Source organism: Mustelus asterias, chromosome 14 (assembly GCF_964213995.1).
Source record: "Mustelus asterias chromosome 14, sMusAst1.hap1.1, whole genome shotgun sequence".
NCBI classification, from domain to species: domain Eukaryota; kingdom Metazoa; phylum Chordata; class Chondrichthyes; order Carcharhiniformes; family Triakidae; genus Mustelus; species Mustelus asterias.
Window position 1 is genome coordinate 63,617,909 of NC_135814.1, and position 27,571 is coordinate 63,645,479.

The window sequence follows — 27,571 nt, forward strand, 5'->3', positions numbered from 1 at the left end:
GACACTCACCACCCTCTGTGTGAAAGAATTGCCCCTCTGGACACTTTTGTATCTCTCCCCTCTCACCTTAAACCTATGCTCTCTAGTTTTAGACTCCCCTACTTTTGGGAAAAGATATTGACCATCTAGCTGACCTATGCCCCTCATTATTTTATAGACCTCTATAAGATCACCCCTCAGCCTCCTACGCTTCAGAGAAAAAAGTTCCAGTCTATCCAGCCTCTCCTTATAACTCAATCCATCAAGTCCCGGTAGCATCCTAGTAAATCTTTTCTGCACTCTTTCTAGTTTAATAATATCCTTTCTATAATAGGGTGACCAGAATTGCATACAGTATTCCAAGTGTGGCCTTGCCAATGTCTTGTACAACTTCAACAAGACATTCCAACTCCTATTCAATGTTCTGACCGATGAAACCAAACATGCCGAATGCCTTCTTCACCATTCTGTCCACCTGTGACTCCACTTTCAAGGAGCTATGAACATGTACCCCTAGATCTCTTTGTTCTGTAACTCTCCCCAACGCCCTACCATTAACTGAGTAAGTCCTGCCCTGGTTCAATCTACCCAAATGCATCACCTCGCATTTGTCTAAATTGAACTCCATCTGCTATTCGTCAGCCCACTGGTCCAATTGATCAAGATCCCGTTGCAATTTGAGATAACTTTCTTCACTGTCCACTATGCCACCAATCTTAGTGTCATCTGCAAACTTACTGCAATATTAAATTTGAATTTAATATTGTTGTCAATCTCAAACCAATCTGAGTACAGGAATGTTAATAGGTCATAAGGACTATAAAAGAGGAACCCAACTGCCTTGAGGGGAATTGAACCAAAAGTTCCACCAGGGTTTGAGTCAAGAGTTCAACCAGAAAGCAGGGCCAGACCACCTGAAGCAGTTAAAGGGCAGTTAGATTAGCAGGAGCAGTTAATTCTTAACTCTGCCAGTTTCAGATAGGTCTTAAAATATTTCACCCTCGAACCAGCGAAAGGTAAAAATTCCAGCAACGGTTTACAGTGGACAACTATAGAACTCCAAAAAGCTTCTGTATACACTATCCCAAAGAATTGGCATGCTGTTACCATCATAGAATCTCTGTAGTGTAGAAGGAGGCCTTTTGGCCCTGTTGAGTCTGCACCTATTCTCCAAGGAGCATCTGACCCAGGCCCTATCCCCATACCTCCATGTATTTACCCCACTCATCCCCTTAACCTACACCTCTTGGGACACTAAGGGTTAAGTTGGCATGGCCAATCCACCTAACCTGCACACCTTTGGATTGTGGGAGGAAACCAGAGCACCCAGAGGAAACCCACGCAGACACAGGGAGAACGTGCAATGCATTTGTCTGTGTTTAGCTTGATTCCAACTTTCCTGGATCTTTCCACAGCTGTTGGTTGTGGTCTTTTTCACCTATGCCATATTTGGATAGAATCAACGACGCTGAGTGCCTTTACATATTTTCTATGTCTCATCTACTTTCTGATGGAATACATTCTGGCTCTCTTTAAGGCCAAAAGGTAAACACAGGAATTTGTACTTTCCAAAGACCATGTTGAATGTTGTCAGCAGCAAGATTCCTTGTCGAGCTTTATGTTCCCGTAGTCATTTCTGGCAACAAGCTTCTGAAACCTTTTGCCGCTGCCAATGCTGATGTGATCTCTTCCAGTGTTGGAATAGGGCAGTGATTCCTCTTTATTACAAAGAACAAAGAAAAGTACAGCACAGGAACAGGCCCTTCGGTCCTCCAAGCCTGTGCCGATCATGATGCCCCAACTAATCTAAAAGAAACCCTTCTGTTCTTACTCAGTCCATATTCCTCTATTCCCTCCCTATTTATGGACCCATTCAGATGCCTCTTAAATGTTGCACATCTGCCTGCTCCCACCACTTCCTTTGGCAGCGCATTCCAGGCACCCACCACTCTCTGCATGAAAAACATCCCCCCGTATGTCTCCCTTAAACTTTTCTTCTCGCACCTTGAACCTGTACCCCCTTGTAATTGACACTTCCATCCTGGGAAAAAGCCTCTGGCTATCCACCTTGTCTATACCTCTCATAATTTTGTAGATCTTTATCAGGCCTCCCCTCAGCCTCCGTCTTTCAATTGAAAACAATCCTAGTTTATTCAATCTCTCCTCATAGTCAACACCCTCGAGACCAGGCAACATCTTGGGTGAACCTTCTTTGCACTTTCTTCAAAGCTTCCACATCCTTTTCCTTCTGGTAGTATGATGACCAGAACTACACACTCCAAATGCGGCCTAACCAAGGTTTTATTTAGCTGCAACACGATTTCCCAACTATTGTATTCAATGCCTCAGCTGATGAAGGCAAGCATGCTATATGTCTTCTTAATCACCTTGGCCACCTGTGTTGCCACTATAATGGAAGTGTGGACAGGCATGTCCAGGTCATTCTGCATGTTAGTATGTTATTGCTTCTGTTGTGATCCCAAAAAGGAATTTGAACTTCCAGTTAATACCTAAAAAGTCTGACATGACAAGATTTAATGATTTAAGATTTTTACTGTAACAAATAACTAAAAACACTGTTGACTAAATACTTTTTTTGGAGGAAACATATACTTCAAATTAGAGAAAGGAATCTTTCTTTTTTATACTTATCATACTTAACAGTCACTGCTGAATGATAATCCTTATAGCAAATAGTCCATAGTTGCTTCCAGCTTCCAATGAGTTCATGCCTTCCCATTTTATCCAATAGTAAATTTAAATGACAGTCTCTAGACACTTCCCTTAGTTTTCAGAGAGTTTCTTAAACCCACCACCAGCAGTAAAGCGTGTAGAGATGATTTTTTCTTTTTTTCATTCATTCGTGGGACATGGCTGTCGCTGGCTGTCCAGCATTCATTGCCCATCACTAGTTGCCCTTGAAAGGCAGTTGAGAGTCAACTACTTTGCTGTAGTTCCAAAGTCACATGTAGGCCAGACCAGGTCAGGATGGTAGATTTCCTTCCCTAAAGGATATTAGTGAACCAGGTGGGCAATCTGACAATCGACAATGGTTTCATAGTCATCAGTAGATTCTTAATTCCAGAATATTTTTATTGCATTCAAATTCCACCATCTGCCATGGTGGGATTCAAACCTGGGTCCCCAGAACATTGGCTGAGTTTCTGGATTAATAGTCTACTGATAATACCACTAGGTCATTGCCTCCCCATTGGCTATTCCAGGATGAATCTTCCAGAATCCTTAGATGGTTGCAGGATGTATCTCCTTTACTAGAAATCATGTCCTTCCCATGCCTGGACATAGTCATCCACACTACCAATCAGCCTCTGCTCTCTGTTGTTCACACAAAATTACTGTCTGTACAATATTCATTAATTTGTAGGGAAGCCAGTAACCTGATCTCAAAAATGGCTTCCTCTGCACTCTTCTTCATGGCAACATGAAATACCTTAGCCTTGAATCCAGGTAGAAATGCTCATTAGCTACTCTTGACTCCAACAGTCTTCTATCTTCAGAAGTAAAGGACAGTATACAGCACAATTGTTTACAACACAATACTTTCATCACTTTTCCAGTACTTCAAGGGACTCAGAGTCTGCCCATTGTTAACTCAGAGACTGCTGCCATTGTCTCCACATGTGAACACCCTCCACCATTGCTCCACTAACACAATCTGGGCCATCCTATTTTCTTTAACCACCTCCGGCCTGTTGTCAACCATCCTTCAAATCAGGTCACATGACCCCCTCCATTTTACTTCAAATTACAAACAAAGTTCCAAGGTATAATAATTTTATTAAACTAATAATTGTACTCTGGATTAAGATCTTTGGAATCCAAGCATACTTGTAGCTGTGTATTTGGCTTCTCTCCTCCCACAATGGAATTTATCAATCTGTAGTCTTCCATCTCTTGGCGTTCTCTTCCTAGCTTTCCTTTTAGTTCTATTGGTGATTTACATCAGGGATAAATCATTGATTTCATCGCTGGGTCAAAAGTGACATGAGTTTCAAAGTCATTGAAGAATTCAACCATCTCACCAAAGTACTCTTGGTACATTTGTACCAGATCTTTCTTGTTTATGATCAAAAGGGGCTTTTCAATGGGTGTACTACTTTTAACCCTCATTATTGCCTCCTTCATCTCATGGTTTACTGAGATAAGCTGCATCTCTTCACAACTGCTTAACCCCAGGATTGCAGAACCATCTGTTTCAGTGACATAGAACATGCAGTTAACAATTTTCCTTTGTTTGCTCCACTGATTTGGGTCATTCCTAGCTATCAAATCTCAGCTCCAACATATGTCATTAGCATGATGTTGCTTAGTTTCAGAGCATTGCTCTTTGTGCAACCATTTTTTTTTCAGATTTCCAGGGAAGATCTTCTGGTACAGTCTGAGCAGGCTGATGTTACTCTGCTCCAGAATCAAGCTTCAGCTTCAAGTTGTGGGTTTATTTCTCACCCTCTTCCTGATCAGAAAAAGTTGTGTGAATTTATTTTTTCTGCAAACTGTTACATCCCAACATTTTACGCCATTGTATAGTTCATATGTCTATTGTATCATCAAATTCATCGTCATGTTCCAGGGCATGGATGTTTTGGTTTCTTTTCTTTCTCATTCACCCAGTTGCTCTGTCTCTCATAATCCATTTGCCATCTTATTCCTTTGTTCTGCACATGTTTTCCTAGTGATTTGGTTTTCCACAAGCTCTGCGGTCTGATCTGTATGTGAGACATTTCCTTCTGTCTTATTTGAAAAAAATATAATTGCATTAGAAACAGTTTAGAGAACTGACTTGAACCCAGGGCTCATTCCTCCATTCCTGGAGGATCTTATCTTATGAAGAAAGGTTGAACAGGTTGGGTCGATATCCACTGGAGCTTAAAGGAAGGGAGTCTCAGATTATGGGGGAGAATACAGAAATGTGGAGTTGAAATCATAATCAGATCAGCCATGATGCTACTGAATGGTGGAGCAGACTTGAAGAGCTGAATGGCCGATTCCTGTTCCTAAGTTCCTATGTTTGTGAACTCCTGCGGTCGTCTGCGGCTCTTGCATACATTTCTCTGTCTGGTGTGCATTCTTTTTGTTGCTGTTTCACTATATTGACCCTGCTGTTTTTCTCTTTGCAACTGAAAGTTAGCCATTTGGGTAGACAGCATTGTCATCTGATTAGTCATGACTTTGTGGGCTCTGGCAGTGTTGCAATATTATGAACGTATCCTGTCCAATAAGAGTTTTTTGTACAATGAGATGTACGAGGTTACATCTGAGCTGATCTACCCGCCTTTCATTCTTTCCTTTGATTTACATTACATTTCATTCTCAGATGCCTCTATCACTCACCTCCCAATTCACCATGTGCTGTAACTGCTTTTGTTGCTGCAGTGGGAGCCATTTTGTTTTTACACAATTGAGTCTGATTTTTCCCTCTCTCTCGCACTAATTCTAGTTGTTTTTACTCAATCTAATTCAGCATCAAATTTGTTTGAAATGCTGATGCTTTGCTCACAGACACTTGCAGCCACCATGTTCTTTCTGTCTTGTGGTTCCCAGAAGTCTGAAACAATCACAGTTTTAGGCAAAATACTGAAACATTTCAACAAGTATTTCTTGCAGCTCTCCCGTTGGTAGGTGGACTGATACATTGTTGTTCGGTGCACTGAGTGTAGTGCAGCAGTGAATGTTGTGGCACCTTGAATATGCACAACAATATAGTTCCTTAGACTTTACAAATAATATCACAATGGAATAAGGCAAAGTGTTTAATTCTGTCTCTCTCTCTCTCGCACTCTGCCTCTTAGGGGTATGAACAGGCAAAGTGCCAACTCTCTCTTTCTCTCTCTCTGGGCGGAATTTTACGAGAATGATTCTGTGTCCAGCTAGCATGAAAATGGGAGCGCTCCAGATCTGTTTTCTGGCTGACTTTTCACACCCAATCTTATGTACTTAGTCATTGAAAAGATGGTGTAGACTGTTTCCAGCTGCTGCAGGCAGTGCGTTGGGCTTGATTTGCCAGCCAGCCTGTAGAGGGAGCTACTGCTCATGTGCAGACCTCTGATGCTGCACATGCACAATTTCAGCAGCAGGGATCTGACAGACAGAGAGAGAGAGAGCTGTCAGGCCCCTGCTGCTGCAGGCAGCCTCACAAACTCTCACCCCCCCACTGCAATCGCGGCTGATTGCGAGCCCCACAACACACGGACATCCAGCCCTCGCCACCACCACCCGCCCCCTCCGCTGGCCAGACCGATCGCACCCCCTCCTCCACCCGATCTGATCCCATTGCAGAGTGGCAGCAGGCCCCCCCTTCCCCCGATCCAATCATGAAGCAATGTGGCAGCGGGCCGCCCCCCCCCCCCGATCAGGCCGCTCCTTCAGGCCCCATCCCCATAGGGTGGACAGTGCCAAGGTGCCTGCTGGACATTGCCCAAATGCCAGGCTGGCAGTGCCAAGGTGCCAGGCTGACACTGCCAGGCTGGCATTGCCCACAGGGCACTCCCTTTGCCATCCGCCTCCTGTTCCACTGGTGAGGTCAACACGACAGTTCCCCGTTCATGGGGAGAAAGTGTTTTCATCGTCAGATTGAACCTCTCTTGCCGGGGTCATAAAGGTGAGTCCAGACCATTGCGCGCTGGGCTCACTAAACACACATTTAAATATATTTAAATAAATTATTCAGTCTCTCGCCCATTTCTGGCGAGAGGCTGACCTCGCTGGAAATCTGGCCCTCATGAAATCATGAGAGCTGAGAAATCGGGCATGATCCTGATTTCTCAGCTCTCGTGCATTTTACCGGCCATCGATGGGCGGAGTGAGCCAGTAAAATCCCAGCCTCTGTCTCCAGGGTAGAATGCCAGCCCTTCAGCTCATTGATGGGGCCTGTACCTCATGTCGGCACCTCAACAGCAATTGTCCACAACCTAGTCAAACATCAGCCTGATCCTGACTCCACCTGGGATTCAAAGACAGTCACTTTGTTCTTGAGCAAGTTGTAGTGACACAGGAGGGGATTGAGGGCTGGTGGGGTGCAGGGCAGCTTGGGAGGGGATGGGGGAATAGCAATGTGGGAGGGAGGCAAGTACTTATTAATGAAGTTCAATTTAGTTTTATGGGACAGAATCAATTGTGGAATAATTGCTACAGTCGTTACTCTTTCAATTGGAGAACAATTTTCATTTTTAATAATATTTGTAATAGTCAATTAATATTGATATCCAAATGTTACTGTATGAAGAGTTTTCCAGTCTCAGGCTTAGCAATAATTAATGGTTGCAACCAAATAAATCAATGATGGGGAAACATGTGCATTTGGTCAACTGAAGGAAAAATTGAAGTGGCTTGGTTGGGATTTGAACAAAACCCAGATTTATTTTGATAAGACCTTTGCAAAATTTTTGCAACTTTGGAATGGAACCACTGAGGCCAGTGGTTGTAATTACTTTTGCCATTGATTGTGGAAGATCTCTCCTGGCTCAAAGTTTAGCTGAAACCAGGCACTTTATACCTAGACTCAGATTACTTTGTGCAATTCCAACAAGATTGCATTTGAGAATCCAACAGACAGGTAATATGTGAAATTCGATGCAGAGAAATGCAAAGTGATTTGCATGTGGACAAACAATCCAGAAAGTCTAAAATTGAAATGGACAAAAGTAACGTGGGTGCGAATAAAAAAGATCTGGGCTCCTGATGATAAGTTGAAGCTTTGGAAATACTGCTTGGCGGCAGAGAGTTAAGCAAATTAAATGGTGTTCAGGTTGCTGCAATAAAGAATGCATATTGCAGCTATGAGAGGATTCAAAAGACCATGGCTAGAATGACCGAGGAGACAGAGGGTTTGAGTTCTGAGGAGTGATTACATGAATTTGGCATGTCCGTATTGGAATGGAGAAGACTGAAAGTTGATATGACTGCTGCTTAGAAGATTCTGTAAACTATAACTGGCTGTTTCACTTTGTCTGGAAGGATAGAACGAGAGGATATGGTTTGCATTTCTCCATGGAAGCACTGAGCAGGATTTTCCCCATGGCGAGGACCCCAACCTCAGGGTCAGATGGGGATTACAAACCAACAACATGGGGGGAACAGCCAGGGATTATTCCTGAATTGGCCAATTAATGGCCGGCGGGTGGGTTCACGGTCCAGTTTAGGGTGCTGAGTGAGTTCTCAAAGTTGGAGTGTCAATAAAAGGCCCCTCAGCACAGAAAAATAGTAGCAGTTGACAGGAAGAGGTGCCCATCTGAGGTGCCCTATTTCCATGTTTTAAAAATGCTCATTATAAAATAGGCTAGGCAACATGATCATCACAATGGAGGGCAGACTCCTTCACAGGGTGGCCTGTGATCACAGACCTGGCCAGCAGGTGGTGGGGGACAGGGACTCCCGAAGCTTTTCTGCAATGTTGGCACCTCCTCCACCCAACCCTATCCTCATTCTGAAGGCTATCTCCAGGCAGTTCTCCTCCCTCCCAGATGTCTCTGGAGACCTCTGACAATAGGCCTTAATTGGTCCTGAAATACTTTCAACTGATTGCTCTGCCTGCAGGCAGGTGTTCCTATTGCTTCGCCATCCAGCTTCTGGGGAAAACGGGCCGGAGTGGGTTGGAGCCAGCAAACCGGTAAGCCGACTGGTGGCACAGATTTTAATGTGGGTCCACCTCCTTGCTTCCTCTGCCTGTTAGTTCAGAGAGTTAGTGGAAAATCTATTGACCAGGCTCCTAAGTGAAATAATGGATGCAGATAATGTTGATTCTTCCAAACACAAATTAACTACATTTCTTTCAGAAGATAATATGGAATTCTCCCATTCTGGGACTAAGTGCAGTGGCAGGAGGTGGTAATATGGAGTTTTTCCCTCTACAGAGGCTGGTGGGAAATCACTCTAAATCTTCTGGCCTTGGCCCTATTAATCCTGATGTGGAGATGCCGGTGTTGGACTGGGGTGAACACAGTGAGAAGTCTCACAACACCAGGTTAAAGTCCAACAGGTTTATTTGGAATCATGAGCTTTCAGAGTGTTGCTTCTTCATCAGGTCACTTCTGGACAAACCTGGAGGTCTGTCACTCACCTGATGAAGGAGCAGCTCTCCGAAGGCTTGTGATAGAAACATAGAAAAGAAACATAGAAAAAACTACAGCACAATACAGGCCCTTCAGCCCACAAAGTTGTGCCGAACATGTCCCTACCTTAGCAATTACTAACTTACCTATAACCCTCTATCTTACTAAGTTCCATGTACTTATCTAAAAGTCTCTTAAAAGACCCTATCGAATCCGCCTCCACCACCGTTGCTGGCAGCCCATTCCATGCACCCACCACCCTCTGAGTGAAAAACTTACCCCTGACATCTCCTCTGTACCTACTCCCCAGCACCTTAAACCTGTGTCCTCTTGTGGCAACCATTTCAGCCCTGGGAAAAAGCCTCTGACTATCCACTCGATCAATACCTCTCAACATCTTGTACACCTCTATCAGGTCACCCCTCATCCTTCGTCTCTCCAAGGAGAAAAGGCTGAGCTCACTCAACCTATCCTCATAAGGCATGCTCCCCAACCCAGGCAACATCCTTGTAAATCTCCTCTGCACCCTTTCTATGGCTTCCACATCCTTCCTGTAATGAGGCGACCAGAACTGAGCACAGTACTCCAAGTGTGGTCTGACCAGGGTCTTATATAGCTGCAACATTATCTCACGACTCCTAAACGCAATTCCTCGATTGATGAAGGCCAGTGCACCATACGCCTTCTTAACCACAGCCTCAACCTGCACAGCTGCTTTGAGCGTCCTATGAACTCGGACCCCAAGATCCTTCTGATCTTTCACTCTGCCAAGGGTGATTCCAAATAAACCTGTTGGACTTTAACTTGATGGTGTGAGACATCTTATTAATTATGCATCCAGATATTTTAAGCCATATTCAGTGGCAGGGCAGGCCTGGATGGCCCACTGTTGTGTCTGGTTGCTATATTGAAAAGGTGCCCAACATCACTGACCCACTATTGAAGAAAGAAGAGAGATTGCCTAAAAATAAAGATAGATCTTTATTGGGGCGACATGGTGGCACAGTGATTAGCACTGCTGCCTCACAGCTCCAGGACGTGGGTTTGATTCCAGGCTTGGATCACTGTCTGTGTGGAGTTTGCACATTCTCCCAGTGCCTGCATGGGTTTCCTCTGGGTGCTCCAGTTTCCTCCCACATTTCAAACATTTGTGAGTTAGGTTGATTAGCCATGCTAAATTGTCCCTTAGTGTCCCAGGATGCGTAGGTTAGTGGGAGTGGCGGGGCAAATATGTGGGGTTATGGGGATAGGGCCTGGGTGGGTTTGTTGTCGGTGCAGACTCGATGGGCCAAATGGCCTCCTTCTGCACTGTAGGGATTCTATGATCTCTGGGAACACTCTGAGATCAGAACATGCACCTCCTGAGAATGAAGATGGATCTCTGAGTCTAGCAGATGGCCCCCTCCGGGACACTGAACTTGGAAGATCCACCTGCAAATGCTCCCACAACCCACTGCTGCAGTGTTCCAAGGTCCAGGTTACTGTTGGCCTCCATCCTGAACTCCAGAAGCAGCCCCAGGAATTTTTCTGCTGAGTGCTAACATCTGCACACCCCATTGTTCCAGACACATTTCACGCCATCATCAGCATTGTGGATGATCCGGCGTAGGGGTGGGGCTTTCATCTGCATCCCATCAACAGAATGCAAATGAGGTTCACGGCAGCCTTTGGTGGCTTTTCTAACTCACTATGGCAGACACCCTCATCCTGCTGCAAATTCATGCCAGCATGAAACCAATTTCTGGGCCTTCCACCCTATTCTCCTCCCATGCCCCCATCAACCACGCTGGCGGGGGCTTGGGAAAATTCCACCCGATGGTTTGAGAGACATTGCAAACTTGAAGCGTGACCTATTAACATGTGATAAATGTAGTGTGCTTGGGATGAGCAAATGGCTCTGCATCCAAGAGCCAAAATCATTTCAGCTCCAGGTTTGTCCTGTTATCAGGACAAGGCCACGACCCTATGCAGATGGGCAGCATGACCCCGGGTGGCATTTTACCAGTGGTCCACCTCTTAGAGCTACTGGACCAATCAGAGATGGCTGCTGTTGAGGCTGCAGGAACAGAGAAGCATTTCCGTTGTGAGATAGGCTCGAGGGGCAGGTAATTTTTTTATTTGCTGTTTGGCAGCCAAGTGGACAGGGGTCAATCCTCCAATAGCCATGTCAGAGCCATTGGAGTCCCTCTGGGTGAATACCCACCCCACCCACCAACCTCCACCCATGGAGCAACTACCTGAAAACTATCACAATTTCATCTGCATTCTCACTATCTTCAGGTGCCTATCCACAAGCCAATAAAATGCGGTGAGATGGAAGGTGACTGTTGATTGGCCAATTAATTGGTGTAATTGACTATCTATCTTAATTCATTGGTAGCCATACCGCTGCCATTTCTTACTTTGGCAATATTATGTAGCAGTGGGGAGACATTGGGCACCCTTTCCCATGACATCTGTACCCATTTTATAACATCCCACATCTCCCTAACCCATCTTTGGACGGCTGGCAAAATCCAGCCCGTGGTTTTCAAGATTCCTCATCACTGATGGTTTTCTTCATCAGGTCTGGATCTGTGGTAGTCTAATTGATAGATTATTGTCACCATTAATCAACAGCTCCATTATCATTGCACCATGTTACTCCTTGGATGGTAGGAAGCAAACCAGATGGACTTTTTTATGTCTTGAAATTCCTGGGGATGGATGTTACTCAGAGCTGGTGGCCCTGCCTACCAGCTGCAAAGTTGGGGATCAGCGCCCTATGCCAGTCCTGGAAGGCTTGACTGGATTTTGTTTTTTAGGCAATTAATTACCTGAGGTCTTGGTTTCTACCCCCATCAGAGTTGAGAATCTTGGACTGCAATCAGCCCTGAACTAGGAGCAGCATTGGAGTTTGAGGTGAATGGGCCAGCCTTGCCTTGGCAAGTCGGACAAGCCATGGTAAATGGGGGAAAGCAGCAATCAAGAGGCTGAGGCGTGGGGTTGGGTTTAAATAGAATGGCCCTTTCTGCTGGGGGCAGTGAGGGTGGGATGGGAGGGTTGCATGGGTCACAGGTTGCCCAAACAGGAGAAACCCTTCAGAGCTTGCAGTCAGGATATAACTGACAGCTTTGCCATCTTCTAATCTTGGAATGTTAAAAGATTGTGTGAATCAGTCAAGTGGCAAAAAATGCTGATGTTCTGTTTGTTGTCCCACAGTATTGGATGGTGTAGGTTTCTCAATTAATTTTCAACCTTGCCCATAACCTCCTCTCAACAAAAGGCAGAACACTGGTGGTTGGGTCTTCATTTGGCATTCATGTGTATTTCCTCACATCTGGCTTTAAACCTGTTTAACTAGAGTTGTTGGGGCATTTTGTGTGGTAATACTCCAGTGGTTCCACCATCAAATGGAAGGACAGGGTTATATCTGAGATCTTCCACACAGTCTCAGATATATTTCCTGCTTTCAGATCTATTGCAGAATGGAGAGAAGATAAGTACTTACCCATTAGAGAAATAAGGGAGAATATCCCAAGTCTTTGCATGCCTTCTACAGTTTGGTTTCTAATAGAGGGGAAAGTGCTTTAAAAAGAAATTCAATCCTCAAAAAATAAAATAAGAGTAAGTAATTCTTCCAAAGCTAAATATAGCAATAAATATGTCAGTTTTCATGATTCAATAATCATTCTGAAATGTATAATCCATATTTGCAAGTACAAAATTGCATATTTATCTGAAATGTATTTGGTTGTGTAATATTTTAAACTTTTCCAGATATTTTACTTTCTAAAATTGTGGTTTTGGCCGCATTTCTAGTGGTTCTTTAGTTGTTTACATTTTTTTAAATGGCAGATGTTTAAACTATTCCAGTCAAACGGATTCTGCAATATTTTCAAATTTGACTTGAATCTTTCAAAATTGTCATCTTCCGTCAGAGTTAATTCCAGTGCATACAGAGAAAAGCTTTTGTTAAAAATCCTTCACAGTGAAAGACTTTTTATATGATTGGCATGAGTATTGCCAAAGGAAAATACTGCGGCTGATGAAATCTTAAAAATAGAAAAATAACTCAGCAGGTCGGACAGCATCTGTGAAGAGAAAATGTTAACATTTCAGGACAGTGCAAACATGACACCACGCTTCCGCTGCAGCGAAGTTGGAGAATTTGGCGGCCAGCCAAATCTCCGTTCACTGCAGTGAGATGGGAAAATCCTGCCGGTGTGAACGGTGTTAAGAATCTGTCCATTGTATCTATTGCTCTGTCTACAAATGCTCCTGACCTGCTATATTATTATTGATTCACTGAGAATGAGTTACTGCTTAAATGTTGTCGATAGTATGTCTGGGGACTGATAACATGATTCACAACATCTGTAGCATGGATATTCATTGAATATTATTGGACACTGAGATCCATGGCACGGAACAACATGGTGGCACAGTGATTAGCACCAGGGACCCAGGCTCAATTCCAGTTTGCATATTCTCCCCGTGTCTGCGTGGGTTTCCTTCGGGTGTTCTGGGTTTCTTCCACAATCCAAAGATGTGCAGATTAGGTGGATTGGCCATGGTAAATTGTCCCTTAGTGTCCTAAGGATGTGGTAGGTTAGGGGGATTAGCAAGGTAAATACGTGGGGTTACACGGATAGGGCCTGGGTAAGATGCTCTGCCGGAGGGTCAATGCAGACTTGATGGGCCAATTGGCCTCCCTCTGCAATGTAGGGATTCTATGATTCTATTGTGCATAGAATGATATAATGGAATGGGAAATTCCTGTTTCAAAGGCAAGAACTCTACAACTGAGCTTCTTTTCATTCTAAACTGAGATTGTCTCATGTCTGCATTCATTGTAAGTAGGCTCAATAGAATGCTCCAGAGGCATTGAGACATGTCAGTGCACTGATGCATTGTGTCTTATGAAATGGTGGAAACGGTTATGATTCACCAGACACTGAAATCTTGGTTTCAGTTGAATTTTACTCATTATCTGGAGAACCATAAGGTGCTAAACAAAACTTTAATGCTTCCCTGAAAGAGGGAAAGATTACTAAGGAGAGGCTACATCATTCCCACTCACCGTTTAACAGCCAATAAAAAGTAGCATTTTCACAGGTCCAGAAGTTATGGCCTGCCTTTGCTCTTATGCAAAAAATGGTGTGTGAGGAAAGACAGGAATAAAAGAGGTGAAGCAAAAAGCTTAGAAAAGAGCAGAATTGTGTTCCGGTGTAATATAGTTTATGAAGTACATATCATTTGCAGAAAGCAACAGATAGCTTGTCTCCCAAACAAAAGGTCAAAAGGTTGTCTCCTAGACTGCCTGCAATTTTAATCCACTAATCTTAGTTGGGTGGTTCTGGTCAGTTCTTAGCCGAGCTACTCGATGGAGTGCTATATCAAAATGCAGTGTTCAGTCACAGGGGAGTATGGGAGGGGGCGTTGACAGATATTCAGCAGCACATCTTACTTGAATCTCACCTAATGCCAGTTGATCAGAGCTGGTTGTGATAGTCACAAAAAAAAAATCTGCAACCCTATTTTGTAGCTGACAGGTGATTTGCAAAGAGAAGGCAATGTTGGAAACATGTATTTAGGCACCGCATGCTCATTGCAAAATGCACTTTAATTCTCTTAATTAGCATTACTGTTAATGGCCTTTGAGGATGAGCTTTCAGACTGTTTGAACCCTTACCTTAGGATCTGAAGTTCTTAAGTGGTGGGAACTAAATCACCACAATTCATTGGTAATATAGTAATGTCATTGTTTTCCTGGCAAGAATGCTAAATCTCACCCTTTCGTATCCTGCTGGTCTTTTGAGTGAGAGATCAATAGGGGGAAGGGGCGCGGTTAAAGCTGATCTGAGCTCTGTTATACTCTCCTCAATAATCCTACACTCTGTATTGTGCCTTAACAAATTCAAAAGCTCCACTGTTGTGCCTCTGCCTTCTACCACATTACAAATAATTTATTGTTTTATTTCCTTCAATGTTGAAGTATAGACTCAAACAAGTTACTGGGAATGTATTGTATTTTTCATTAGGTGAAAATTATTTTTTCCTCTATTATAAAATTTAAATTATAAAAAGCTACTTTATTATATACAGGGTGCAGCATAAAGATTTATAGAAGATATGACATGTCCAGCAGTATGATAAGTATCTCCAGAAATGAAGCTCAATGGATGTCTCATAAGCAACAAAGTCATGAATCAAACTCAAATTTACAGTCCATACAATGCGGTTTAGAATGCATAATGGTCTAAAGATTTGGTTGGAAACATTTCAGTGCCTGTCAACTGGGAGTTGAGTGTTTTATACTTTCCAATATCCATGAAAATAAAACGGAACTATTTTTCATTGTAAGTTCGTTGTGCGCTATTGTAGTGGCACAAATGTTGTAAATGCTTCTAAGCAGGAATCCATCTTACCCTGAAATAGTTTGTTTGTTTGTTGCCTAGTTTGCACTATTCTGGTGCATTGTTCAGTAAGAAAGAAGCATGAAGTTTTTTCCCCCTATTAAAGTAGAAGTTTGCTAATAGATTTTGCCTTTAACATTGCATGGGGAAAAATATATCTACATGTTTATTGAACACATGAAATACACAAAACTCGCGGAAACTTTATAAGAATACATGATTGGGAACAGCAAAATCTTAGCTGCCTAGTCATAATGAGTATTTTGTTCCTGATGTTGGTTTGTGTGTAGAAGATGACTAAAGCTAGTCCAGAACAGAAAATGAATGAAGACAAACGGCTGGAGAACAAAACCAACATCAGTTCAGATTACAATGAATTGGCTTACGTGTGGAATCTAATTACCTGGACCTAATTCAGTTCAGAAATGGAGTTGTGTTAAATTAATAGTCTGTCGACTTTTTAACTGAATACTAAAATCAGTGGCACTGACAGGTCATGTGATAGTGTTTTGTGCCATTTTAATGAAATCTTATCCTCTGATGCTCTAGGTACATACAGGAACTGGGTTCTTAACCCAAACAAATTATTGTCAATGACTAACGGTTTTTGCCCTAGGGATTGTGTATTGAATTAGCTATAAATGTACACAGGATTTAGTTCTGTAGGACAAATGAGTTGTTTGGCTTTATATTTAATCGAAGCAACCGATGACACAAAGGGCCTGATTTTACCATTTTGAGTCTAAGTGCCGAATCCGGGTGTCAAATAGATCCGCGCCTGGAATCCTCTTTCCAGCGCGCCCATACGCGTTTTGCCGGCTCCAGTCCGATTCACGCTGTGGGCGGGGCTTAGCGCTGGCGGATCGATCGGAGCTCTGAACTGCGCATGCGCAGTTCGAAAAAAATCTGACAGAGCGCGCCTGGGCGCGAAAGTAAAAAAGCAGAAAGCGGAGAGAGCGGCTCTCTGACGTTCATCCTCCGGTCGGGGGTGGGGGGGGGGGGGGTGAGGGGTGGGACCCAGATCATCCTCTGGTCGGGGGGCGGGGAGGTTCTGCTACCAGTCTGCGGCCGATTGGTGGGGAGGGAGGGGGCAGGGGGTTCCGCCGCCACTCTTCCCTGCAGGGGCAAGAGAGCGGGAGAGATGGCTGTGGCTGGTAGTGTACCAGTGATGGTGTATCCCTTTACAGGCCCAGCTTGGTCCTTCTCCAGTGTCTCCTCTTGGACTTGTACTGATCTAGTAGTCGGTTTTCATGCGGATCCACTGTGGAATCGGCCGGTTCTGCTTCATCTTCTTAGCGAGGAATCGCTTCATCCTGAAGGTTTTGTGGGATGACATGGCCGCACGTCCACTCCGGCAGGAGGGATTCATTCCTCCGGTGGGGAGGCGGGATCGCCCGCAGAGTGGCGGCGGAACCCCCTCCCTCCCCACCGATCAGCCGCAGACTGGCAGCGGAATCCCCGCCCCCGACCAGATGATCTGTGTCCCACCCCCCCTTCCCACCCCCCCCCCCCCCCCCCCCTTCCCACCCCCCACTCCCCCCCCGGACCAGAGGATGATCTGGGTCCCATCCCCCCTCCTCCTCCCACTGCCCCCCCCCCCCCCCCCGACCAGAGGATGATCTGGGTCCCGCCCCCCCCTCCTCCTCCCCCACTCCTCCTCCCCCCAACCCCAACCAGAGGATGACCGGGGTCCGAGAGCCGTTGCAGTCTCTGACCCCGCTCTTCGGAAGCTGCAGAGACAACTTCAGACTTTTATTCTGCAGGTCGCTTACAGCGCGGATGCGGAACGGGCCAGAAGACGGTAAAGTGGGATTTGGCGGTATGGTTGGACGCGCGGTTCATTAAGTCGATTTAAATGCATGCAAATGCATTTAAATCGTTGGGCCGCCCGATTCGGGCGCGGGCCGGACCCGCACCCGAATCGGGTGTCAGTAAAGCCGCGATCTGCTCGGAATCGGGTGTAGATCGTGGTATAGGCCCGACGCCCAACTTTACCGCGATTTGAAGTTTTGGTAAAATCGGGCCCAACGAGTACAGTGTATCTGCATGCTGCTGCCTCCAACCCCAAAAATGCTTGTTGACTCAAATTCTTGGACAAAGTCACTCAAATAATGTTGCTGAGTCTTGGCTGCTTCAGCAGATTTACTAAACCGATAGCTTCACTGTACTGGTGAGGAAATGAAAATAAATCATTTGCCTGATTGGATTATGTCTTCTTGCAGTAAAAGATCGGCATGGAGATTTTTGCAGTCTAATACAATTTACCTTGGTAACTGAATGAGAATATGGGTTACAGGTAAAGTAGAAATAACTTGAAACAAAAAAGTAAATACTGATTAAACACATCTATGCATTATTTTTCATGTTTCACCATATTCAGGATTGGAAACAGCAAACCACAAGATACAAAGTAACTGAACTCTTATTTTTATTCATGCTGGGACATGGGCATCTGGCTAGGCCAGCATTTATTGCCCATCCCTAGTTGCCCTTGAGAAGGTGATGGTGAGCTGTCTTCTTGAATCGCTGCTGTCCATGTGCTGTAGGTTGACCCATAATGCCGTTCTTGTGAACACAAACTGAAATTAAATGCTGTCTTTTACGAAAGTGAGCTCACTCTGACATTACCTCTGACTGGTAGGTTACAGTGAATCACTGATAAAACGCCGATGTGTTTCTGTATTTGTAACACTGCAGTGAACTTACTTGTTCAGCAGAATACCGAGTCACATGTTTTTCAAAGAATTATTTATTTAATAGTTCATAAAACATAACATTTTAAAACTAACTTAATGCAAGCATTGCTCCTTATCTTTCTATCACACAATCATCTTGCAGTTCGTACATTTTCTTTGTTGCTAATTGTAGATATAATTGGATAAGGCTGATTAAACAAGCGACCAAATAACATTGGTATGTTTATATCCAGTGTTTGTTTTACAAGTGCTGTTGGTCGGTGCCTATTTGCTCGCATTATGAACTTAAACGAGCAATTGTGTGGCATCATCAGATCTGACATGCAATAATTCTGCTTGGGGAGGGGGGGAGGTACTATACAATCTTGGCCTTGAGACATCAACTATACCAGAACATTCTGATCCTTACACACTCCAGACCCTTGTCCAGACATTCTTTCAATGAAATATGTGACCACAGTTTCAGGGTTGCGTAACCTAGAAACGCAATAAATGTGTACCATCGGATTAATAGCAGCTCGTCAAATTCACTCCCCAGCTTATTCTGAGGCAGTCTTCACAAACGAGGACAGTGCAGGAATTCGATGCTGCTCTCTCTCTCTCTCTTACAACACTAATAATCGTGCAAAAAGGACAAAAAGACAAAGTTATAGAATAGCTAAAATTTCATAGTCGTTATTAGGACATACGTGCAATAGTGCAATTTTCTTGTGCCGCTCCAAGAATGCAGACATTGTTATTTATACTGTCCCAAGGACTTCCGTGCAAAAAAAAAGTTTACTGACGTGGTGGCTTTGCATTCCTGCTTCTGTTCCTCTGCTTGGATGCGACTGCTGTGTCTCTGGGCTGTAGACGCTTCTCTCCGTTTGGCTGGCCGCTTCGACCCTTCCTCCTATCCTGGCGGAGCTTCTGGTGGTCCCAGTTCTGATAGTCCACAAAATATCACCTTAATTCGCACACCATTCACTTTATTCCACCTTTAGAGATGCGAAAATTAGCAGTGCAACCAGAATGAGAGTCTTCAACATCCTCATCACACCTCTCCAATCATGACCACAACCTTTCTCTTAATTATTGTCGTGAGCAAAACAATGAACAAAGAATTAGACGGTACAAAGCGATCTAAAGTGAATGAAATGCTAGAAATATTCGGCAGGTCCGCCCAATATATTTGGAGACAGAGACAGAGTTAACGATTGAGGTTCTGTTAATGTCTCTCTCTCTCTCTGCAGATATAGCTAAGTATTTCCAGCATTTTCTGGTTTAATTTGTTATTTCCCCTTTAGGGAAGGAAATTTGATGTCCTTGCCCATATCCCACGAATGAATATAAAAAAGATTCTCAGAAACAATATTTTTGAATTTTTATTTTACCTTGATTCTTTTCCCAAGTCGATCCTTCCATTTCACAGCTATGGAGCCCTCCACCAAAAGTAACCTGGACAAAAAGAAAGCGCATTAGTACTGAGTGGCATTGGGGCAGTTGATGTGAGCTATGCAGTTGTGAAAGGTTCTTATCTGTACCTTGCCCTCTCTTCATCCTCATAGCCCATAATGACATATTCCTCGTTAGTCTTGATTTCAGGGCACAGGCAGGCCGAACTCGTGTGGAGCGTCACCGTTTCCTTGGGGATATTCACCAGGGACGATTTCAGAACATCTTTCACCTCCACCGTCGTGGCGACGCCGTGACATTTATTTCTCACTTCTTTCACTTTGGCACGGATGACTGGAATAAAGTTTCCAATTTAAACAACAGTAGCGTTTACTCGCACACAGCCAACATCGTTCACTCATTTCATCTCAACAGCCTTCAGGGGAATTGGTACAAAGACAGAAAATGCTGGAAAATCCCAGCAGGTCTGACAGCATCTGTGGAGGGAGAACTAGCTCTATTCTCTCTCCACAGATGCTGTCAGACCTGCTGACATTTTCCAGTATTTTCTGTTTTTGTTTCAGATTCCAACTCCCGCAATTTTTTTTTGCTTTTATATCAGGGGAATTGGTGTTTGCAATATTTAAACTTTATTAATTCGTCACAAGTGGACTTACATTCACACTGCAATGAAGTTACTGTGAAAATTTCCTAGTCGCCACACTCCGGCGTCTGTTCAGGTACACTGAGGGAGAATTTAGCATGGTCAATTCACCTAACCAGCACGTCTTTCAAACTGTGGAAGGAAACTGGAGCACCCAGAGGAAACCCACGCAGACACAGAGAGAACATGCAAACTCCACATACAGCGACCCAGGCCGGGATTTGAACCCGGGTCCCTGGTGCTGTGAGGCAGCAGTGCTAACCACTGTGCCACAGTGTTGCCCTGTTTCAGGTTTCATTCTGCTACCCATTATGGGGCACTTTCATGGAGAAAGCTCCATTAATGCCAATCCTCTGTGAAGCTCTGTCCATATAAGGGGCCCTGAATTGTACCAGGTTTTGGCACAGCAGCAATTCTGGCGCTATCCATTTCGAACTCCCACAGTTTTCGTAAGCAATAAAGCGAGGCACAACATAGTCAGGGATGAAAATAATGCTCCTCAAATATTATGTACCTAAATGTGTTACCCCAACATGATAATGGAGTTTGAATTTGGATATATTTGATGGCATTGCCAGATATATGAAAGATGAGTTCGAAGATGTGTAGGATTGGCCATGCTAAATTGCCCCTTAGTATCCAAAGATGTGCAGGTTAGGTGGATTAAATACGCAGGGTTATGGGGATGGGGGTGAGGGGGGGGGGGGGGGGGGGTGAGAGGGGGGGGGGGTGAGGGGGGGTGGGGGTGAGGGGGGGTGGGGGTGAGGGTGAGGGGAGGGGTGGGGGTGAGGGTGAGGGGGGGGAGGGGGGTATAAGATGCTCTTTCAGAAAGTCGGTGCAGTCTCAATGGGCTGAATGGCCTCCTTCTGCACTGTGGGATTCTATGGTTATCGTATTAGCTGCGAAAGTTTAGTTTAAAAAACGCGGATTACCAAATTGTCAAAAATTCAATAGATTTCCCTAAACTGTAGCTAATATAATTTCCAAACCATTTCCCTGATGGATGATAACCTAAACTAACTGCATTCGGATGAAAAAAGGAACTTGACTCAAAGCCAAATAATCTACGGACCCCATGCAACCTGGACATACTCTCTTCCACCTTCTTCCGTTGGGAAAAAGATACAAAAGTCTGGAAAACGTACCAACCGACTCAAGAACAGCTTCTTCCCTTTTGCCATCAGACTTTTGAATGGACCTACCTTGCATTAAGCTGATCTTTCTCTACTCCCTAGCCATGACAGTAACACTACATTCTGCACTCTCTCATTTCCTTCTCTATGAACTGTGTGCTTTGTTTGCATAGCGCACAAGAAACAATACTTCTCACTGTATACTAATACATGTGACAATAATATATCAAATCAAATGTCATCTGTTCCCACAAGAGAAAAAAATGGGGCACTTACCATAATTGTAGTTGTTCTTCAGGTAAACTTTCTGAGTGAGTTTTACTGCTGGGCACTTGCAGGTGTCTGAAGAGGAAGCAGAGGTATGAGGTGGGGTTTCTCATGGGGGAGGTTTTGGGCTGGAGACTGCAGCAGTTCCCACCCCCCTTTATCCAGCCAGGTCGGCCTGTGCACGCAGCAGGTGGGGAGACAATACTGGCCCCAACAATCTTCAATCTTCACAAAAAACACTCCCTGACCATTTAATAGAGTGGGAGGCAGTGTGCAAAGCAATCGATAATATTTGACATGAATTGTAAATATACATTGTGAATATAACCTGTAATAGCAAGTGAGGTTTGTCCCACTAGAGCAATACAGTACACAATACCTCATGTACTGTATTGACAGAAACTGACCTGTACTAAATGTTATTAATTAAGTATATTTGGGGAAGGGGTTGGCACCTGAAGGGCTGTGATGTGTGAATAATACGTAAAGTTCCTTGAGGTGTCTGCTGTTTGAGAGCTTCGCTGAGTTGTCAGCAGTTCTTTGCAAGTCACGTACTGATAGGCACTGAGATGTTAGGTTTCTACGTGGCATCTGAAGGCTCGTTAGCATACAAGAGTTGGGATAGCAGAGGAATAGCGGGCAGAAGGTTCTGTGAAAAACAGGATCCTCATTCGGAACTAAAGAGTGCAAATGACATGTGAGTGGATTGGCTAATGGGAGGAATATGTACAATACTTGGAGTTAGGTGGGTGTTAGGATATTCCATGACATACGAAATAGGGTACAGCAGGGCTGTGGTATTCATTTACAAACTCATTGGACAGAATGCGCTGCCGCCTCACCCCACTTTTCAGAAAAACCCATGCTCTATTTCTAGAAAGGTCTGGGGAAAGCTCCTCTTAAACATTTTCATTGAACATCGTGCATTCTTGATCATTTAAGACATTTATTTATGAGCAACTAATGTTTGCTGTAAAGAAATGCCGGAAAAGTGAGAGTGGGTTTATCTATACTCAACATACTGTCTGCAGTGTGGTTTGCACCCCTCCCTTCCCCATTCCCCCCCCCCCCCCCCCCCGCACACACACACACCTCAGCAGGCTACATCACACAGTTCACCTTCCCCTCTCACAGAGCAACTCTCCTCCCCAAGACCCCTGAGGAATAAACTAACCGCAGCTAGTGATTAAAGCAGACACTGTTATTAACATTTAAGAATATGTTAGATAGGTGGTTAAATTCTCCTTCCCAGACGCAATCTTTTTCCAGTTTAAGGCAGTCTTTCCCCAGTTGCCCTCCAATTCACACAGTCCCTCCCCAGTCGATGTTGCCGCTTTGCCTCATTGATGTGCTTTTTGCACTGCCACCCATTTGCAAGCTCCTATCTATTCTTGACTGCTGCTTAATTCTCAGCCCCTCACAGAGGGACTCTGTGCTGCAGGCAGGCAGGAAGCCATGATTTATTGGGAGGCCAGAATTCCCCAGTTGCAGCGTCGAGGCTGCTCCTGGAACAAAACGGCAGCGCCATGTACCCGTGACAGGACCAGGAAGAACATCAGTAAATGGGAGCTAGGGCCAATAAATCTGCTATTGTAGCGCTCCAGAGGTTGATTTGTGTCCCCGGGAAATAAAAGTGGATGCATTTACATAAACATGCGTCCTCTTGGCTCTTTTACCCTGGAAATGTCTTTAATGCTGAGGTCTCATGGGGGGGTGGGTGTTGTTCATTCTCTAAAGTAGCAGTATTACTGAGCCCATCTGCCCAGCCTGCCGCGCAGTCAGCCCACTAACATCATCTGAAATGTTAATACAGTGTTAGCTTGAATCACTAATTGCGGGTAGTTCATCCCAAAGCCGCACAATCCGCACTGAGGGGAATAAAGTAATGCCCCCCTGTCCTGGATTTAATCATATATCTGTCATTCCAGGCCCCAGACTGATTTCCGGCCATTAATAGTGGACACGATAAAGACAGAGTGAGAGGGTTGGACAATTCTTATTCAACTTGATCTACTTTCTGAGAAATCTCCTTGCTGACAGGAGAAGCGATCACCATGGTGTGTTGCAGTTCAAAAGATTGTTGCTTCAAGTTTGTTGAAGTGCATTGAAGAATGCCACCTCGCCCCCACCTAGCAAGCTCTCAAAAGCTGCAGCGCCGTGTGTACATGGAGTTGTGCCAATTCTGCACAGGTTGCGGCAAAGGTCCGGCTCTTCCTGTGCATGGCCGGAGGCTGATATTCACTAAAGTTGGGCTGGTTTCTATCGTATGAACATGTGGAACCACATCATGTGCATCACTTTTGCTGCGACATGGCATCTGTTTCTCATATTGTACTAGGGCTTAATGGAGGTGTCTCCAGTTGATGATTGATATGACTGTGTGGTGTTGGTCTAGGGCACAGATATAGAGCATGGAGTGGCATTCCAGACGATAGATTGACACCGGCATGAACACAGTGGACATCCTCAGGTGTCGATCAAAGAAATGACTATGTTGGCAATGCATGAAAAATAATTGCTTTTGTAGAAAAAAGGAGACGCACTAAAGACAGTTCTATCTTTGATATTTCTCAGGGGGAATGTTTCATAACCCAATGTATGTTGTGCTGCCCCGCGAGTTCAAAGTTCCAAATGCCCCTTGATTTACTTGATGCTTAGAAAATATGGCACTTCCCACATCCACATACTTAGTCCTCTCCTACCCAATTATCATTTCTTTCATCTTGGACAACTATCCATTACCTCTCCGAAGTTTTATACTCCTTCAATGATTAAGGACGCCTCAGAGTTTTAAAGATTCAACCCGTCGTATTCTTAGACCAAACATTATTCAAAAAAAAGGGAAGGCGATGGCTTAGTGGCCACTATTAATCCAGAAACTCAGCTAATGGGACGTGGGTACAAATCCTGGCACGGCAGATGGTGGAATTTGAATTCAATAAAAAATATCCGGAATTAAGAATCGACTGATGACCATGAATCGATTATTGGAAAAACCCATCTGGTTCACTAACGTCCTTTAGGGAAGGAAATCTGCCGTCCTTACCTGGCCTAAGTGTGACTCCAGAGCCACAGCAATGTGGTTGACTCTCAACTGCCCTCGCGCAACTAGGGATGGGCAATAAATGCTGGCCAGCCAGTGACACCCATGTCCCACAAAGGAATAAAAAAGTACACATGGTAAGTCGCGCTGGGAATGTTGCCTACTCAACAGTAGATGCCCCTGTTCACCAATATGAGAGTCTTAAATATACTACTGGCTTTCAGGGGATGCACACATTGCTTCTGCTATTTATAATATCGCTACCCGTAGTAATTGTGAAATTACAATGACAATGAGGCTTTGTTTTAATATACATTTGGACATACACATGGATTAAGTTTAAGCACCATCAGACCTAAAGGATAGCGTGGAGGTTCTTTAGTGACAAAGTAAATCGCATTTAAAAAATGACTTACCGCCTCCCAAGTTCCTGCAGTTATTAATGGAAGGATGGACGGAAAGATCTGGAACTGTTTCTTTAAAAAAATCAAAAGCAGCTGAGTTACTTTGTTATAATAAATTATTGTCAAGCTATGAGTACACTGAGAAATTAATATAAACGGATAGAATGGCCCAAGCTGGTGGATGTATATCATTTTTGTTTTGCATTTTTGTAACAAACTGCCAGTAAGTACATCTGAATCTTCTCCCTGCTCAGTGTCCGTGAGGGAGAGTTCAGAGCGGTCCTGGGCGCTAATGAAATGTAAATCTCACCACCCAAGCTTCTATTGTCCCCCTTTTCACATTTTAAAACCACCCACTCCCAGCAGGATCTGTAACAAATGTCTGGCCATCCCGAGAACGCTGCGACTCCTTTGAAATTTGCTCAAAGTTACGGAGCCACATTGTTAACTTTACACAGACACGGTTCGAAGTTGCAACAACCGAGAGACATCCTCAACAGTTATCCCAGCAAGGACGCGCAAGATGTTAGCAGGACAGTTTCAGAGACATTGGGAAATGGGTTTAAATGGCCATTCTATTGACAGCAGGTCTATGTGGGAGAATCTACCCATTTACAGAGGGTTTATCCCTCACTATTGGGAAGCAGAAACCAGTAGCAAGTCTGCACTGATCCGGGTCTGACCAGCATTATTCAGCTGCCCTTTCTGTTCACGCAACGGTGCAAAAAAACTCACCGGGTGCATCGGCTGTCACGATGGCCTCGGGGGAGATGCACACCCCCCGGTCGTACACGGGGAAGTCCTCGCAGGCCAGGTTGTCGGGCCAGGTATGGTTGTAGCGCCTCATGACGGGCTCGCAGCCATCCCTGGCTCTCTCGCACACCGACTTACAGGGCTTAATGGGCTCGTGTTGAAAGTCGATGGTGCAGATGGGCGCGTACATGGCACAGAGGAAGAAGAGCAGCACCGGGCTGCAGTTAATGCCCACCAGCCCCTCGTACTGCTCGATGGCCAGCACGGCGTTGTCCTGGGTGCTGTGGTGTAGGTGGTTGGGCATCTTGGTCATGTTCCAGGGCATGGGTCTGCACATGGGGATCCGGATGGGCTCACAGGCGGCAGCCTCTGTCGTGCCAAGCGGAGCCAGGCAGGTCACCCACAACAAGACGGAGCAAAGCCCAGAGAGAAGCATGCTGCAGCCGCTGTGTCTCACCAGGACTTCCTCGGTGCAGAGTTGGGAATGCGAAGGTTGAGGTTCTCGGCGCTGGGAGGTTTGGAGAACTCACAAGCGCCCTCCCCGCTTCAAACTGACCCAGACTCGGGGGATTCTTTTTTTAAAATCCTTGTATCTTTCTAAGCAAAGAGTGCGCCCTCCCCTCAAAGCAGGCGGCCAGTGTGTGTCTTTACATCACGTTTATCACTCTCCCAACAGCAGCTCGGTGACGCGATCTTGTCTCCTTCCATTTGAGATCCATCAAGTGGCTGCAAGGTCGGGAGTTTATGATTTTAATCGCCAATAAAAGATGTCTCTCTGCTCTATGGGCGTGTTCAGAGCCACTGAATGGTTCCTCAGCTCCACATCATTGCCAGGCTTTCTGGCTGTTTAGTGGACGGGCGACTTATAGAAAATAACATTCGAGCAGGTTTAAAGTGCTGAGCTTGCAAGAAAATACAACATACACACACACACATACAATGCTTCAGCAACTCTGCTGGTATTTCCTGAAAAGAATTAAGTCTCAGAAACGCTCCGGGCTCCAAAAAAATAACACGTCCAAAAGCAAAAGAAAGCAAGGAGTAATTTCGCGGCTATTTTAACATTTCATTACTTGGCTTGCCTGGAACCTCATTCTTAATCAGGATTTGCCACCAGCGAGTATCTGCCGACTGGAAGGGCAACTATAATCGAAGTAACGGGGAAATAAAGAGATTGATTTATTGGGGTGAATCAATTATCACATAGTTACAGGGATGAAATACGTTGTTAAAAGTATAAAATGACAACAATTAGAAACAGGCTCGCATGTTTCCAATGCTTATTCTATTCTATAGTGTGTGTGAACTGTAATGCCCAGGAGTTGCTGTTGCAGAGGCAGCCAGAACACCCTGGAAATGAGATTCTTCACCAGAAGCGGGTACAAAGTTCTCGACATGTGTAAATGCACTCCAGTGCTTGCTTAGCACGACCCAGGAGCAGTAACAGCAAGAGCACGGGCACTGGGAACAATCCCAAAGCCATCAATGTATTTCTTTTTGTTTCTTGTGCGCTAAATTTCCTTCCACCTTTACCGCGTGAAACACATCATATACCAGAAATATTGCGTTTTAAGAGGAAATAATGCTGGAATATGTCAGCGACCCGCATAAAGTCTTTTGTCACCCCGGTCTCAGCTTTTACATTGTCAAAATATAATCCCGTGGCGTTCCATATCTATCAAATGACACAATTGAGATAAGATTTTGGTGGGTGGTATAATGTCTCTGTCAAATTTGATCTGGTAACCGGCCCCCGGGCTTGTCTAAGACAACACGTCTGACACTAACACTG

General features: G+C 44.7%; 1 protein-coding gene across 2 annotated transcripts; it reads right to left on the minus strand.

Moving 5' to 3' along the window:
- Nucleotides 1-17,691: 17,691 nt before the first annotated feature.
- On the minus strand, nucleotides 17,692-26,717 carry frzb (frizzled related protein). Of its 2 annotated transcripts, none has more exons than XM_078228524.1 (6): nucleotides 25,762-26,717; nucleotides 25,039-25,098; nucleotides 21,589-21,654; nucleotides 19,665-19,869; nucleotides 19,515-19,578; nucleotides 17,692-19,065 (listed from the first exon to the last, which is right to left on the minus strand). In XM_078228524.1, the coding sequence occupies exons 1-6, from the start codon at nucleotides 26,213-26,215 to the stop codon at nucleotides 18,919-18,921; spliced, it is 996 nt and encodes a 331-aa protein (XP_078084650.1). In that variant the 5' UTR covers nucleotides 26,216-26,717; the 3' UTR covers nucleotides 17,692-18,918. The 2 variants fall into 2 exon arrangements, with proteins under 2 accessions (XP_078084650.1, XP_078084651.1); XM_078228525.1 differs by having other exon boundaries at nucleotides 18,184-19,065; nucleotides 25,039-25,092; nucleotides 25,762-26,503.
- Nucleotides 26,718-27,571: the final 854 nt, after the last annotated feature.

Coding starts and splice junctions, on each gene's coding strand:
- frzb (XM_078228524.1), bottom strand. CDS start 26,215: ATGCTTCTCTCTGGGCTTTGCTCCGTCTTGTTGTGGGTGACCTGCCTG. Junction 25,099..25,761: donor CGTGACAGCCGATGCACCCG/GTGAGTTTTTTT, acceptor ATTTTTTTAAAG/AAACAGTTCCAGATCTTTCC. Junction 21,655..25,038: donor CTGCAGGAACTTGGGAGGCG/GTAAGTCATTTT, acceptor CTTCCTCTTCAG/ACACCTGCAAGTGCCCAGCA.